General features: G+C 44.4%; 1 protein-coding gene across 2 annotated transcripts in view; it reads right to left on the reverse strand.

The window, feature by feature from the left end:
* The window catches only part of PTPRB (protein tyrosine phosphatase, receptor type B), a 111927-nt gene that overhangs the window by 92513 nt on the left and 5278 nt on the right, over nt 1-14136 (reverse strand). For both annotated transcript variants that reach the window (XM_019514729.1, XM_019514728.1), the window contains exon 3: nt 6339-6577. In XM_019514729.1, the coding sequence (XP_019370274.1) occupies nt 6339-6577 (239 nt within the window). The remainder of the gene's footprint in view (nt 1-6338; nt 6578-14136) is intronic.

The following is a 14136-nucleotide window of genomic DNA, read 5'->3' on the forward strand; positions in this document are numbered from 1 at the left end:
AGAGGGACAAGCCGGCTCCGGGCCGCAGCATGGTGCCGGAGCCCGGGGGCCCCCTCCCGTTCCCGCGCTCAGGGCCCCCCCGCGCCGCCCCGGGGTGTCCCTCGGGCGGGGGGTGCGCAGCCCGGCTGCAGACTCCGGGAGAGGCGGGAGAAGGCGGCGGCGGCGGAGGAGGAGGCAGATCTCCGCAGCGCTTCCCACGCTGCCATGCTGCCCCGGGCTGACTCCGGCCGCCGCCTTCCGCAATCAAAAGGCAATTTCCTCGCGGCTCGCTCCGCGCAGCAACGAGGCGGGAGCTGGGGGCGCCCCCCGCGCCCTGCCTCCTCCCAGGGCTTTCACTTTCCCCCGCTCCTTCCTGCTGCGCCGGGTGCCTTCACTTTCCTCTCGACCCCCCCGGCCCTCTTCCTTCCTGCCCGCTTCCTCCCTCAGCGGCTTTCTCTCGGGCTTGGCTGTCACCGGGCCGGGCCGGGCCGGGCCGGGCCGGCCCCCCCCCCCCCACCGGGCCGCGCTGCCCGAAGGAGCTGGAGAAGACAGGACGGGGGCGGGTGAGTTGCTAACAGTCTCCAGATAGCAGAAGGGCTCCTGTGTAGAGGATGGAGATCAGCTTGTAAAGAAGCATTTTGTCAACTATTTGAGTCGCTCTAATCAAAGATAGCGGATTTACCCAAAGACCCGTGTCTGCCTATGTCCTTAGACCAACCCCCACCCCTGAGAGGATGGAAACAAGCGTTTACTCTGCGGCTGCAGGGGTCGGGCTATGGCCCAGGGTCTCAGAGGGCAGCAGAGGAACCTCAGGATGGAGATTTGTGGCAGTGCTTTCTGACTGAGGGCGGCCAAGCACTGGAGCAGGCTGCCCCGAGGAGTGGGGGGAGGGGATCTCTGTTCCTGCAAATACTCAAGGGCAGTTTAGACAGAGGCCGGGTGGGAATGGTTTGGTGAGGGATGATCCTGCCTGGAGCAGGGGGCCAGACTGCATGACCTCCTGTCTTATGTAAACCCTCTTCAGGTCACACTTGCCTCACCCCTGGCCCCCTGCAGGCAGGTTTCCCAGCTTGCTCCCTTCCCCAACCAAACAAGCAAACCTGCCTCCGATGCCCTTTCCAGCCCCACCGAGTGTCTCTGCAAAGCTACACCAGCTGGAGAGTACCATTTTCTAGCTAAAACTCTTCAGAGGTCATCTAGCGGGAGGTTTACATTGTTGCTTACCCTGCCCAAAACCTCATCATTTCAGCAGCACCCCGGCAAAATAGCCAGGAACCAACCCATGCTTTCACTATTTTTCCATCTATTAAAACTGGTCTAGTGTCTACCTGGAAGAACATAGTAAAGCAGCTCTTGGCCTGCCTTGGTATTTAAGTTCTCCACAACTCCATGTGACTGGAGGAGAAGGCTGCATTAGCTCAGGTTTTGGGGGATTTTGCTTTTTCCATCAGCCTTTGTCCTCGAAATAACCTCCTTCCCAGTCCCTAAATAACTTTGAACCTAAAAATACACACCACAGAAAGCAAGAAAGTCTCCAGATTCTCCGGGAGCAAAGAAAAGGCGTTGCACCCAAGGCAGGATTCAGAAGCAGCAGCAGCAAAACCCACAACTTCTATAGCTCACACCCATTTCCTTATCCTTAGGTCTTAGCCCTTAACCACCGGTGCAGAGAAAACGTAGCTGAAACTATTTCACATCAGGACAGACAACAAGCCAGAAGCAGATATGTAGCTGGGTTGAGATAAAGGGTAGGCTACTTTTTTTCTGTGCACAGGGACATATTTCTGCATCTTGATGCACTGTATAATGTATTAAGATTTTAACTCCGAAGATCCACCATTAAGGAAGGTCAACAGCACCAGAGTTTCATTTTTCTCTATGTGTATTAACATGAAAACCTGGGTGACAAATCTTCAACCTCTGGCAGAGTGGCTGCTTTGGGATATTTCTATCTAGATGTCTGAGAAAGTCCAGAAGTTGCCTACGTCGCGCAGATTTGTTGGCAGAATTCCAGTTCTTCTGCTAACCCTTTGCATCCTGTGGTTGCTGAAGCCACCTTTCTCCCAGCAGAGTTCAGCCCTAGTGCGAAAAGGAAGGCTTCTACTTTTGCCTGGCAGTTGGTAGAAGGCATGTAATTCCATGTCTTTTGCCAGCTGCCACTGTCCCTCTTGCCTTCCATGCTCCATTACTGCTGCTGCCACCAGAATTTCTGATAACTGGCAGTGAAGGGAGGAATAAGTTTGGAGAGGACACTAAAGTCTCACACCCTTACTCACCAGGAGATCTACCTTGGTCCCAGTCCCACACTGAGATTAGGGATGTGTGGAGTCCTCGGGAGCCTGTAAAGGTCTGGTGACATGAAGCTTAGCAAACAGACTAACTCTGCCCAGAGTCCCACTGTGAAGGGTGGCAGGATGAGGGACATAAATGAAGCTGCCACCCAAGCATAAACACATACTGCATCAATTTCAGTGAATCTTTCTATCTTTATAACTTTAAGACACATGCCTTGTGTTGTCTATCAACCGTTTATTACTTTAAAATAGCTATTTGAGGAATTACTCTATTTTGTCACTCTTGCAACTGAAATGTCTTTAAAACTGTCTTTAGAAACCCCTGCTATAGTTTCACTGGAAGTTAAATGGGTTTGTGGGTTTCCAGATCTGCTGTGTGTTACAGAATGCAATGAAACTCAAAGGGTACCTCAGTGCATTAACAACTAAAAGTCACTGAGGGTAGTATATTTTAACTGAATAAATAATATAATGCCAAATAAGTTCTTCCACACTGGTCCTGAGCAGACATACCCTTAGCAAATCGGCAGTCATAGCTGCGAGGAGTTACTGACACTGTCTGTCCAGCCAAGAATTGAAAAAGAAAAAAAGAGCTGGAAGCCACTTTTGGGAGTGCCCGGATGTGTCTCTAATAGCAGGCTCCAGAGTCTCTTTCAGACACTTTCCCAAGGTTTCCTGGCATTTTTTTTAAAACACCAACCTCTCTCTCTCTCTTTTAATCAAAAGGAAATAGGCTTTGCATAGCTTTTGTCATAGCTTTGAAAGTGCAAGCTGCAGATTTACTTGTGACCCAAAGCTTGGGTGACCCAAGGCTACTCTAAGCTAAACATTTTGTTTGATTCAAGTGCCACCATTGTCCCCCCCAAATGGGAATGTTTGCAGCCAAACAACGTCAAGGGTTTTATCATGTAAACCACAGGGACTGGCCTGTGCTGGTGCAGTTCATTGAAGACATTGTATTCCAAGCAACAATAGTCAGCACAACATAGTACATTATATCAAAGCATTGTATAAACACAAAATAATCTTTTAATCATCTAGGTCAAATGTAGAAATAAGTGGGGATGGGCAGGGGCTTGGTAGGAGGGTTGTTTCATTTTAAAGCCAGGAGAACTGAAAGCCTACTAGTTTAAGGTAAAAAATGTTACACTTCTATGTCTAAAATTCAGCACTTCAACTCAATGACCTGTTGTTGCTGGGAGCCTTAGGAGCTCAGCAATTATGAAAATCAAGTCTTTATTATTAAAATGCCCAATGTGGTTTGGGTGCTTAAAGTGAGATACCCAGGCTTGAAAACCTTGACCTAAGTTACGTGCTGAAATCTACACATGTGAGTCACTGACAGAACCAAGACTCAAATTTTGGAATTTTTAGCTCCCAGTTCACTAGACGACCATGTACCTTGATTTTTCTAAATCTTAAATGCACCTGTTTTTACAGTGCAGGGAAATATTCAAGCTGGAGTACATGCACCTTATTGATGTGTGAGGTAGGTAGCTCAACATAATATCAATTAAAATCATATTGAGTAACATTTAGCTTACTTGAATTAAGCCTGAAATCAAGCTTTACATGGGTGCAATGTGAAAATAGTACCTTAGCTCAACACCAGACTGCAAAGCTATGGGACAGCAACTCCACCCCTTACAATCATTACTCCAGTCTGTGAGCTGACATACCAGCCAGAGTCCCAGCTCCTTTTTTTTGTTTTTTTTGGGGGGGGCTTTAGGGGGGGCAGGGGGAGGAGATTTGTGGAAGCTGTATCAGCATAGTCCTGGATCACATTACTTTCTCTGACTCTAGTGTCATCATTCACACCACCTAACAAAAGATGGGTGCAGAGACTCTCTTGTGACAAACCAGGGACATGCAGGTACTGCTTTGACACTTCTTTGTTTTCAGGCTCCCAGAACAACTTAACAGTAGAGATGAGGTGGTGGTGAAGTGCTTGGACAGGCTCATTTAATCAGTGCGGATTTCACCTTTAAAGGAAAGACCATTGCGTAATTTAAAAACAATGTTCTCATTTCTAGAGTAGCCTCATGGCTCTACACTATTTAGTTAAAATAGAATAGACACAAAACTGGGAAGAGACAAAGAATATTTCTTAGATTTACCTGAAGTGACATTGACACCTGGAGTGATGAATAAAATTTATGCTCATCTATTGCAGTTTTTTAGTGAAAACTCTGTGACATATCCTATAGAAACATTGCAGAACTGAAAGGAACTCTACACTTCAGTGGGCACATCTACACAAGACAATTACTGTCAAGTCACCTAATTAAATCTGGAGTAAATCATTAGTGTCCACACTTGCGGCCCTACTAGGATGGAGTAAACTAATAAATGCTACCATAACTTAGGACTGATGGTACTAACCTATGGTGGAGTTATTTACTTCACTGCAGCGCATGTGTAGACACTGATGGAGCTAGCTAGGGCAAGAGGGTGCTTCAGTAAGCGGGCTGCCTGATGGCTAGCCCCACACTGAAACACCCTCATGACCCAGCCAGCCCCTCTGTGGCATGTTGAGCCAGGCAGAAGCAGTCCTGGGCTGGCAGGATGAGCCCTGGGGCCCCCAACCAGTTGGAGCTGTGCTGCCCCAGCTCAGTGGGTATGTCTACATGAGACGCAACACTGTGCAGTAGATTACTCTACTGCAGAGTAAAGTGTCACTATCTACAGGTGTGCACCATTTACTGCCCAGTAAATTAGTCTACCGTGCAGTTAGCTACTTACTACCTGTATAAATACATTATGTGTAGAAGCTGACCAGGAGCAAATCTGATGCACATGTGTAGATGCTGACCAGGAGCAAATTTGCTCCTGGTCAGCCCCAACAGCAGGGGGCCACAGGACATGGGGAACTCCTCCAGTCCTGGCACTTCTCAGCTCCCAGCTTCCACCAGGAGCCAAGCAGCACCAGGACAGTGTAGCTCTGTGCCCCCTGTCCTGGCACTACTCAGCTTCTAGCTCCCCATAGAAGCCAGAAGCCAAGCAGTGCCAGAACTGGGGAGCTCTTCACTTCCCAGAGCAGCTGGAGGTTGGCCAGGAACTGCCCATTTGGGGCAATCCCCGCCTAGCTGGGGGCTGTCTTCAAGCTGTCCCAGGAGCAGGACAGCTCTGGGCCAGCTCTGGGCTGCTGGGGAAAATCCCTTCCCAACCAGGGGCTGGCTGGGAGCTGTCCCCGGCTGTTCAGGAAAGCCTGGAGAGCTCTACAGCGGCAGCTGTCTCCTAGCCTGATGCATATCAGGACCTCTCCCAATGTGTATGGGACAAGGAGACAGCTGCTGCTGCAGCCAGCAGAATTCTCCTGACCCTGTGCACATGGGGATCGGCCCTGTACTCCCTGCCAGCCCCAGGCTAACATGCCAGGGGAGCCTGAAGCTCCCCCTCACTGCTGCAGAGGGCCAGAGCAGGGTAGAAGCAGCCCTGTACTGGCTTGCTCCCACTGGGAGCAGATTTGCTCCCAACAGGAGCATGTGTAGACGTGCTCCCAGGGAAGGCTTACTGTGCAGTATTTTACATTAATAGCACATGTCAATGCACATAATGTACTGTAGTCCTGAGAGCATGTGTAAATGTGGCACCTGGGAGCAATAAACTCTAGCACGAACTGCACCGGAGTTTATTCAGACACATTAATTTCATGTGTAGATGCACCCAGTGTGTTGATAGCAATGATATAACAAATTACATACCATGATCTTTAAATGAAGAAAGCCACATGTACTAACATTGTTTTTGAGATGCAAATAACTCAGGGTGTAGTTTTGCTTCCAGATAGCCTCACTGTGCCTTATAGAGCTATATTCAGAGGGAGCATTGGGTACAGAGGGGAAGGGGGCATTCTGTTGAGGTTGCATAGCCATTGCTTTACTGGGTATGACATAGTACATCTTGCATGGCTGGCCAACTCCCTTAACCTGTGCACTGTGTTGGGCAGAACCCATTTCACCAGTTTTTCAGTTCATAGAGCCCTTTGATAATGTTTTTGGGAGTTTCATGCATGGAGGAATTGCAGGCCCGATATGTTCCAATTAATTGTTTTATCTGTCTTACCTCCTCTGTAGTACTAGAGTAATGATGGGTAGTTGTTGGAATCCAGGGTTTCTCTGTCACTGCCGACTTTGGGTTCAGACGGACTCTTTCAATAACACTTTTATTGTCGTTTTCTGTAACATTTTTTATGAAGATTTGTGAGCTGCCCCTCATGAAGATCCCAGGGCTAGATGTAAGAACAGTAAAAGGGGAAGAGGTACTTCTGTGGTTTTGTCCTGGAGTTTCTATATCTTGGAGATCTAAGATAAATCAAAGAAAAATGACTAAAATTAGCTTCATATTTGCTTATTATCAGTTCTTTCAGACCTAATATGGAAACTATTATGATGTAAGCAATTTAAATGTACCTGTCAATTCTCTAGTCTTCTAGGTTGAGTGGAAACAGTATTTCACTTATATGATCAACGAATTTCCTAAAAAGCATAGCAAAATAATTTTTGGGACAATTTATACCATCAGTTCTCAAGAAAAAAACATTCACTGATTTCAAAGTTAGGGTGAGGGAGGAGAGCTGTGCTTTAATATAGATGACATAATATAGTTTACAATATTTTCAGCTTATTGGAAGCCATGGAATTTTAGATTTGTGTGGGGAAAATAATGATTCACCAAACATTTTTGGCCAAACTCAGATCTTATTGCAATTGGTATAAATGCAAAATGGCTTCATTCAAATTAATGGCATTAGTTTGGTGTAAAGAAGCTCTGAAACTGCCTAAGTATTGTGAATATTTTGATGCCAATGACTAAATTCTTTGAATACTTGAAAATAGATCTTTTTAGACATTTCTATGCACAGTTCTGTCGAGAAAATATTTTACTTCTTGTTTCTGTCATTTCAAGGTTCTGATAATGATTATATGAGTTAGGTGAATCATTTTCAAATTACATTACAGATTTGCTTTTTTAGTCACGTATCCTTCAGAGAATGCCAAACTTGAAATTAGAGTTCAGGAAAGATTTTACTGCACATTTTTCCTCCACATTTCCATAGCTCTTCCTCCCCACTGGTATGCATTTAATATCCTTTCTTTGTGACTGGGAGGGCAGGGTTCAATCTGTGGTGGTCTCTACATCTGGAAGCAACCAATTTAGGCAGTGCACTTGCAGCTGCTCAGCATGATCTTTTTGCAGAAAACTGTATTCCTACTGCTATGGCTAGTCCATCTCTTATTGGCCTAAAACCTAAGACACTGGGTCTGTCCTTGAACTAGGTTCTCCAGCATGACAGAACCTTGTTTTGCTGCTGCACCACTGGGCTGGCTGCCATTTGTGACAATTTTAGTTCTCAGCCCCTCTCAAAAAAGGTTTAATGATTGGGTTAGATATAGCAGAAGCTTTAAAATATAATTACTTAGCATGTAATTATGATGTCTTAGCAGGCCAACCTATGATTACCAAAAGATCAGTTGGTGAACTTTCATCCCTGAAATGAATATAACTTGCTTAATGTTACTTAACTGAAACATTTGCTGCTTTTATTTACATTCAAAAATAAAACAAAAATATCCAAAACATATGCTCGTGCAAGCTGCATTTTAATGAAGGTGTTTCCTGTCCTAAACAGCACAAAGTATTAACTAGCATGAGTAGCATGGACCCTTTGAACCTTTTACAAGACATTTTTCATATGAATATATTATCTGCAGTAGATATTATCTGCTTGGTTCCTGTAACATTGTCAACCAAGTAAGTATAAACTGTTTCAAATAACTGATGCTGAATAGTTAATGAAACATGCGTGAATCAGCCATCTGCTATACAGTTCAAGGAAATGTGTAAAAGAAATTGGTCTAAAACGGTATTACCACCAACTGACTGCAACATTTTAAGGTACAAGCCCGAAGTTTTAAAGGTACAAGCCCAACATTTTTCCTATTTTTGAGGAAAAATGTAATATTTTTTTTGTTACATGTGAAAGAGCAACAGAAACTTGCTACCTTTCTAAAGGCTCCCACATGCAATTTCTTAAAAGTTGCAAATCAGATTTTATTATAAATAAGGAGTAATGTTCATCTGAAACCTTTCATTACAGAGTTTATCCATGGGCAATTAATTGGTTCAGATAAAATAAGAATGGTTCTAAAACACAACTTTTCCTTTACATTTACTAGACTTGAAAATACTGAAGTTGTCACGAAAAAACTCGTATGACGTTCCCAGATCAGAGAAAATAGGCATTCCAATGTAACACTCATTTCCAGCCAAGCTCTACGTTAGATAAATATTCATACTTCTGAAAGCTGCTCTGAATGAAACGTTTAGGTTTGCACATTACCGATGATTTTTTATAGTAATTTTCACACAGCAGGAGACAGGCTCAAGTCATATTCTCAGCTGCTGCTAGACTACTTAAAATATCTCTCTAAATCTTTGTTTTTATCCTGCTAAAATATCTCTCTAAATCTTTGTTTTTATCCTGCTAAGATGTTCTTCATACCATAAAGGTCCCCAGAGGCCTCACTGGGCTCCTCCCTGGTTATGGGGTTTGGATATGTTTATCTCCACAGTCTTTTATCTGATGTGACCAGGGTTTTCCACCACTATTCTCTGGCTGTCACAAATCCCACAGGAGCTGTTGAGGCAGCCAGTGGATGAGCTGGTCTCCAGCAGGTCTAGGACAGGGAAGGGGTTTTACTATTCCTTTTGGTTACTCTTTGAATATGGCCAGGTTTGCTATGGAGCAACACAAAGTGGTATTTCATGATAGGTCTGCCTGGAGGAGATCTCCAGACAGGAGCTCACCTTCTCAGATAGCTGCAGAATAAGCTGCATGAGTGCTAGTCTAGAAGATCAAAGTAGAGAGATGACCTGGTTTATTGATAGATTTACATTTTAGTAGAGGTGCACCAATACATGGGTCCGATATCAGACCAGTACTGATATAAGGAAAACTGTCTATATCAGATATTGGCCAGATGGGGCCAATAATTTGACCAATAAATGGCCGCAGCTGCAACACAGCACAGAGCAGAGCTGGCAGGATGGAGAGCTGCCTCCAGCCAGTAAATCAGAAGTGCGGGAGGAAGGGGCATGTGGGGGGAAGATTAACTCCTCCTGTGGTGAGGGAGGGGGTGGCGGCAGGCGCTGTGAACTGGGGTTGGGGGGTGTGGGATAGAGCCACGGCTTGTGGGGTGGGGGTAGCTCCCGCCACTGCTTGCAACTCAGGATGGTAGTGGAGGCATGTGCCCCTGGATCTGCACAGCGTGGGGTAGGGCGGGCTGCAGCTGTGGGGTAGAGCCAGAGGCAGCACTGCATGGGGCTTTTCTAGCCAAGGACTGGGCTTGGAGTGGGCTCCAGCAGTGCTGGGAGGAGACTGCAGCCACCCCAAATTTTGCTGCAGCTCCACTCCCAGCCCTACACTGTTACCCCTGCCTGGTGCAGCCCCAGCTTTTCCTGGTGCTTGGGTGGAGGCGGGGTATGCAGCCGGGGCTGTGCCAGGTGGTGGGCAGGGCTGGGAGCAGAGCTGCAGCAAAATTTGGGGTGGCTGCAGTCTTCTTCCAGCACTGCCAGATGCTGTTCTGAGCTCAGCCCCTGGCAAGAAAAGCCCCGCATAGCTCTGGGTCCGGCTCCACCCCACAGCTGCAGCCCGCTCTGCGCCATGCAGATTTGGGGGCACATGCTCTCCCACCCCCAACCTCCCAGGGTGCAAGCAGCAGCAGGCACCGCCCCCCCCAACAAACCGTGCCTCCGGCCTGTGGCCCCCTCGCGCCACCTGGGCACCGCCTGCCCCTGCCCCCTCACTTGTGGTGGAGGGCATTGATCTCTCCCCCCACATCCCTTCCCTCCCCACTCCCCTTCCACCACACTGGACTTCGCACTTAATGGCAGCTGTATCAGATATCGGATTGGTATCAGCCAATATGCCTCCTTAAATATCAGCTATCAGTATGGGCCGCCAAAATCTCTATCGATGCACCCCTACATTTTAGAATTAAATTTTAAACCTGAGCAAAGGTACATTGTGCCCAAAAACCTGTCTAAAACTCTCCCAATCCTACAGCTGGTCCAATATAAGACATCACCCACAAAATTCCTTGCTTCTCCCATGTTTCCTGGACCATCATAACTTAAATATTCCTCTGTCACTACCATTTTAAACCATAACAATTCTAAATCAGTTTATAAACTCATGATTTGTTAGAAATAAAATCTTTAGGCAGGATGGGAAAGAATGGTGAGAAGGAGGTTTTCATTATAGGCAGTAGTTACAAAAAATCAGTCAGTAGTTACAAAAAATCATTAACATATGGAGGCTGTTGAATGGCCCACGGATCAGGGGATTAACTTCCTTTCCTACTGGACAATCAGCCACATAAGTTGCAAGCTAGTTGCCTTGATCTGAATGAAAGCAATCCTGGCTATGGACAGAAATTACACATAAACTAGTATAAGTGATTGGAAACTGATTCAAATCTGTAACACAACCAAAGTTCAGTGCACATAAACTGCTTTCAAAATGACCAAAGCTGGTTTAAGATAAACCTGGATGGATGTAATATCAGACTTAACCGATTTAGGTATTGAACTTCTGTCCCAGATCCCCTCCAAATTCAAGTTAACCCATAGTCCCCCAGAATCCCAGGATGCTTTGTGCCTCCCCTGCATCCACTGGTCACAGGGTGGGTGGGCTAGCCTTGGCTCAAGCTGTCTTCTCCAGCTGAGCAGGGAGGGGTGCTCTAGTGCTTCTGGCCTGGGCCACTGCAAGCATGTGGCTGCATTTCCAGAATCAAAAGTGAATGTTTGTTCACTTGTTTATCAGTTCAATCAACACATTTTAGATTAACCTGGTGAAGATTGCATTGATTCAGCCTTGGGATTTTTGACTGTCTGTACTCAGTCCCTGGGTAAGACTTGGGAGCTGGATTGTTGAGAGGGAATTTGGTGATGGAGGGATTTTTCTTTGCAATGTTACTATATATGAATAATGTGATCCATCTTGTTTCTGTAACTTCTCACTCAGAATAATTATTCCGTCAATACTTTAGAACAAAGTAGCATTTTATGAAGTGCCTGTGTTGGCATCTTTTAATTGGATATTGTAGTTGGGGTGTGAGCCATGGCTAATTGAGAGTCAGCTGACCCAGGGAGTCCGCAGGTGAGGCTAGACCAGGGTAGAGGGAGTCACTTGACTCAGGAGGAGGGCTGGGCTTAGAGTAGGTATAAACCCAAGCCCTGAGATGAGCCAGGAGTAACAGCTTGGAGCCTGCTGAGAGAACACCACCTCAGCAGGATGGTGGCAGCTCCAGAAGGTCAATGATGGGGGTCTTCTCTCAGCAGGCTCGAAGCTGTTATCCCTGGCACACTGGAAATTTTGTAAATGTTTGTAATTTTTTCAGAAGTGCCAGTGGATTGAAAAAATTCATTATTCAAAAAGTTGTCACTCCTACAGGGGAAATACATACAGACTATGGATCAAAGCAGTGGTTTTCAACCTGTGGTCTGTAGACTACGTCTAAAGGGACAACAAAATACAATCTCTCAGAAGTATGTGAATATCCACACTTACAATTGAAAGAGGTCTGTACGTCCATTTGAACTTTCCAAAGGGGTTCACACCTCTATTCAAAATTTTTTAGGGGTCCACAAATGAAAAAAGGTTGAAACCCACTACAGAACTCAAATAAATCAAGTGAAAAACTTAGGTTTTTATCATTAAAGTTTGCAGGGTTTTATTTAAACTTTTTTTTTAATGATTTTTTTTTAATAGAAAAGGACCTAAGATGACAATACTTTTCTAACTAAAATGAATTCTTAGACACCATTGGTTTCTTCTCCAGATCATGCTCCATCATATTACTTTGTTCAAGTTCCGTAATGGAGCTGGTTGAAATTCTTTAACTTTTTGAAATTCTAACAAAAACACTTGACAACGATTCTGCCAACAACCTAGATAGAAAAGTGCTGGAACAGGGTAAAATGTTTAAAATCATTTCTACTTTCAGTTTGACCTATGTTTAAAAAATGGGTGAGATATTGGTATTACATATCCATTTTAAAGGAGATTAATGGAAATCCAAAGAGACTCCAGGAAAAAGATGAAAGTGTGTCCAAGATGAATCTTGCACATTAGCTACTTAGAGAATGTTTCTCCTAGATAGATACTTTATGCATGATGCTGCCCCAGGAAAGTCAATGGGACATAAAATAAGGCAAAATGATATTGTTTTGGAGGGGAAGCCTGAATAAGACCCAGGTGATGAAATAGATAAAGGGAAAAGGAGCAAGTTAAAAAAGAAAGAATGAAGTTATGGAAGTGAAATTGCATGTAAGACTGCACATCAGTTGCTTGCTGATAGTTATATCCTCTGTTTTGTCTATTTTAGATTGGAGACAAAACAGCAAAGAGGATATTGCTATATTTGGTGTGCCTTTTCCCCACTATTTTGTTTCACGTCTTTGAGGAAAGTCTGGCATCCTTTTAGGTACTTGGTACTTGCTAATAATAAATAATAATTATTTATTTACTTTTAGAGAGTAACAGCTAGCCGTTCTATTGGCTGAAGCTCAGTCTTGAAGTCTTTAATTCTAGCCAAACATTTCAGTTTTTCTGTGGTAAGAAATTCAGGATAACTCCATATTAAATGCAATATAATAGGAGGGTAATGAATAAAAAGTACCATATGTTAAAATAATTACAGAATATTTGTCCTCTAAATCACAGTAAAGATTACATACTAATTACCAGAACAGATGATAATCTCAGCAAATAATTGTTTTGCTTTTTAATTTTGCAAGCTGTATTTGGATGCATATATTATTTGAGATGATTCACAAATTAATTTTGCAAATAATTCATGGCTAGCAGAGAGTTTGTGAAGTATGTGAGCACTGATAATTTGTATTTTCTTACTTAGATTTAATATGTTATATGGGTCTACCTCTGCTCTTTAATTGCATGACTTATTGAAGCTAACCAATTTAGCACAAATACATTTTGTAATTGATTTTAGAGTCCAAAATCAAGTTTTGTTAGCATCAGTGATACACTAGGTGCTTTCCATACACATAGTAAGAATCAATTCTTATCTAGTAAAGACTATTGGCACATTATTTGCTGACAGTAATGACCTTCCATCTTCTTAAACTAGTAGCTTCCACACCCTTCCAAATAATCCAAAGGACATAAGGGCACACTTCTGTGCCCTGCAGACATCCCTGAACTAGCTTTTCATGAATCAGCTTTGGTATAGGTAAGAGTATAGGTGCTTTAGTGTTGTGTTCCTCCCAGGCTACTTAGAGCATTTAAAAAGTTTTAGCACAGGAAGACTGCAGCATTAATGTGCCTGTATAATCATCCTGGTACCCAAGATGGTTTGGATATCTCTGTATTATACCATGGAGACATACCCAAATTCCCATGCAGCTTTATAAAACTACCAAATGAAAAGTATGTGCATGACTGGTGTTAAGTCAGTATGATCTTCTGGGTGTCACTGAAGTTTCCCTTCTTTCTGTTTGTAAGTCACACAAGACTAGTGAGATAAGCTACACCTTTTTCTGGTTCCTACTGGATTAGTGATGGTGATGAGCAAATTCCTAAATGCTCCAGGATTCAGTTTAATTCCTCTAAAATACATAGATTCATAGATTCATAGATTAAGGGTCGGAAGGGACCTAGTAGATCTTCTAGCCCGACCCCCCGCCAGGGCGGGAGAACAACAAAAAACCCCAAAAAGAGAAATGGGACTCAAACGAGTCCAGCCAGGTAGGCATCCAGCCTCTTCTTAAAGACCCCCAGGGTAGGGGCCAGCACCACTTCCCTTGGAAGTTGGTTCCAGCTCCTAGCCGCCCTAAC

Source organism: Gavialis gangeticus, unplaced genomic scaffold, assembly GCF_001723915.1.
Source record: "Gavialis gangeticus isolate Ggan-Ray unplaced genomic scaffold, GavGan_comp1, whole genome shotgun sequence".
NCBI classification, from domain to species: domain Eukaryota; kingdom Metazoa; phylum Chordata; order Crocodylia; family Gavialidae; genus Gavialis; species Gavialis gangeticus.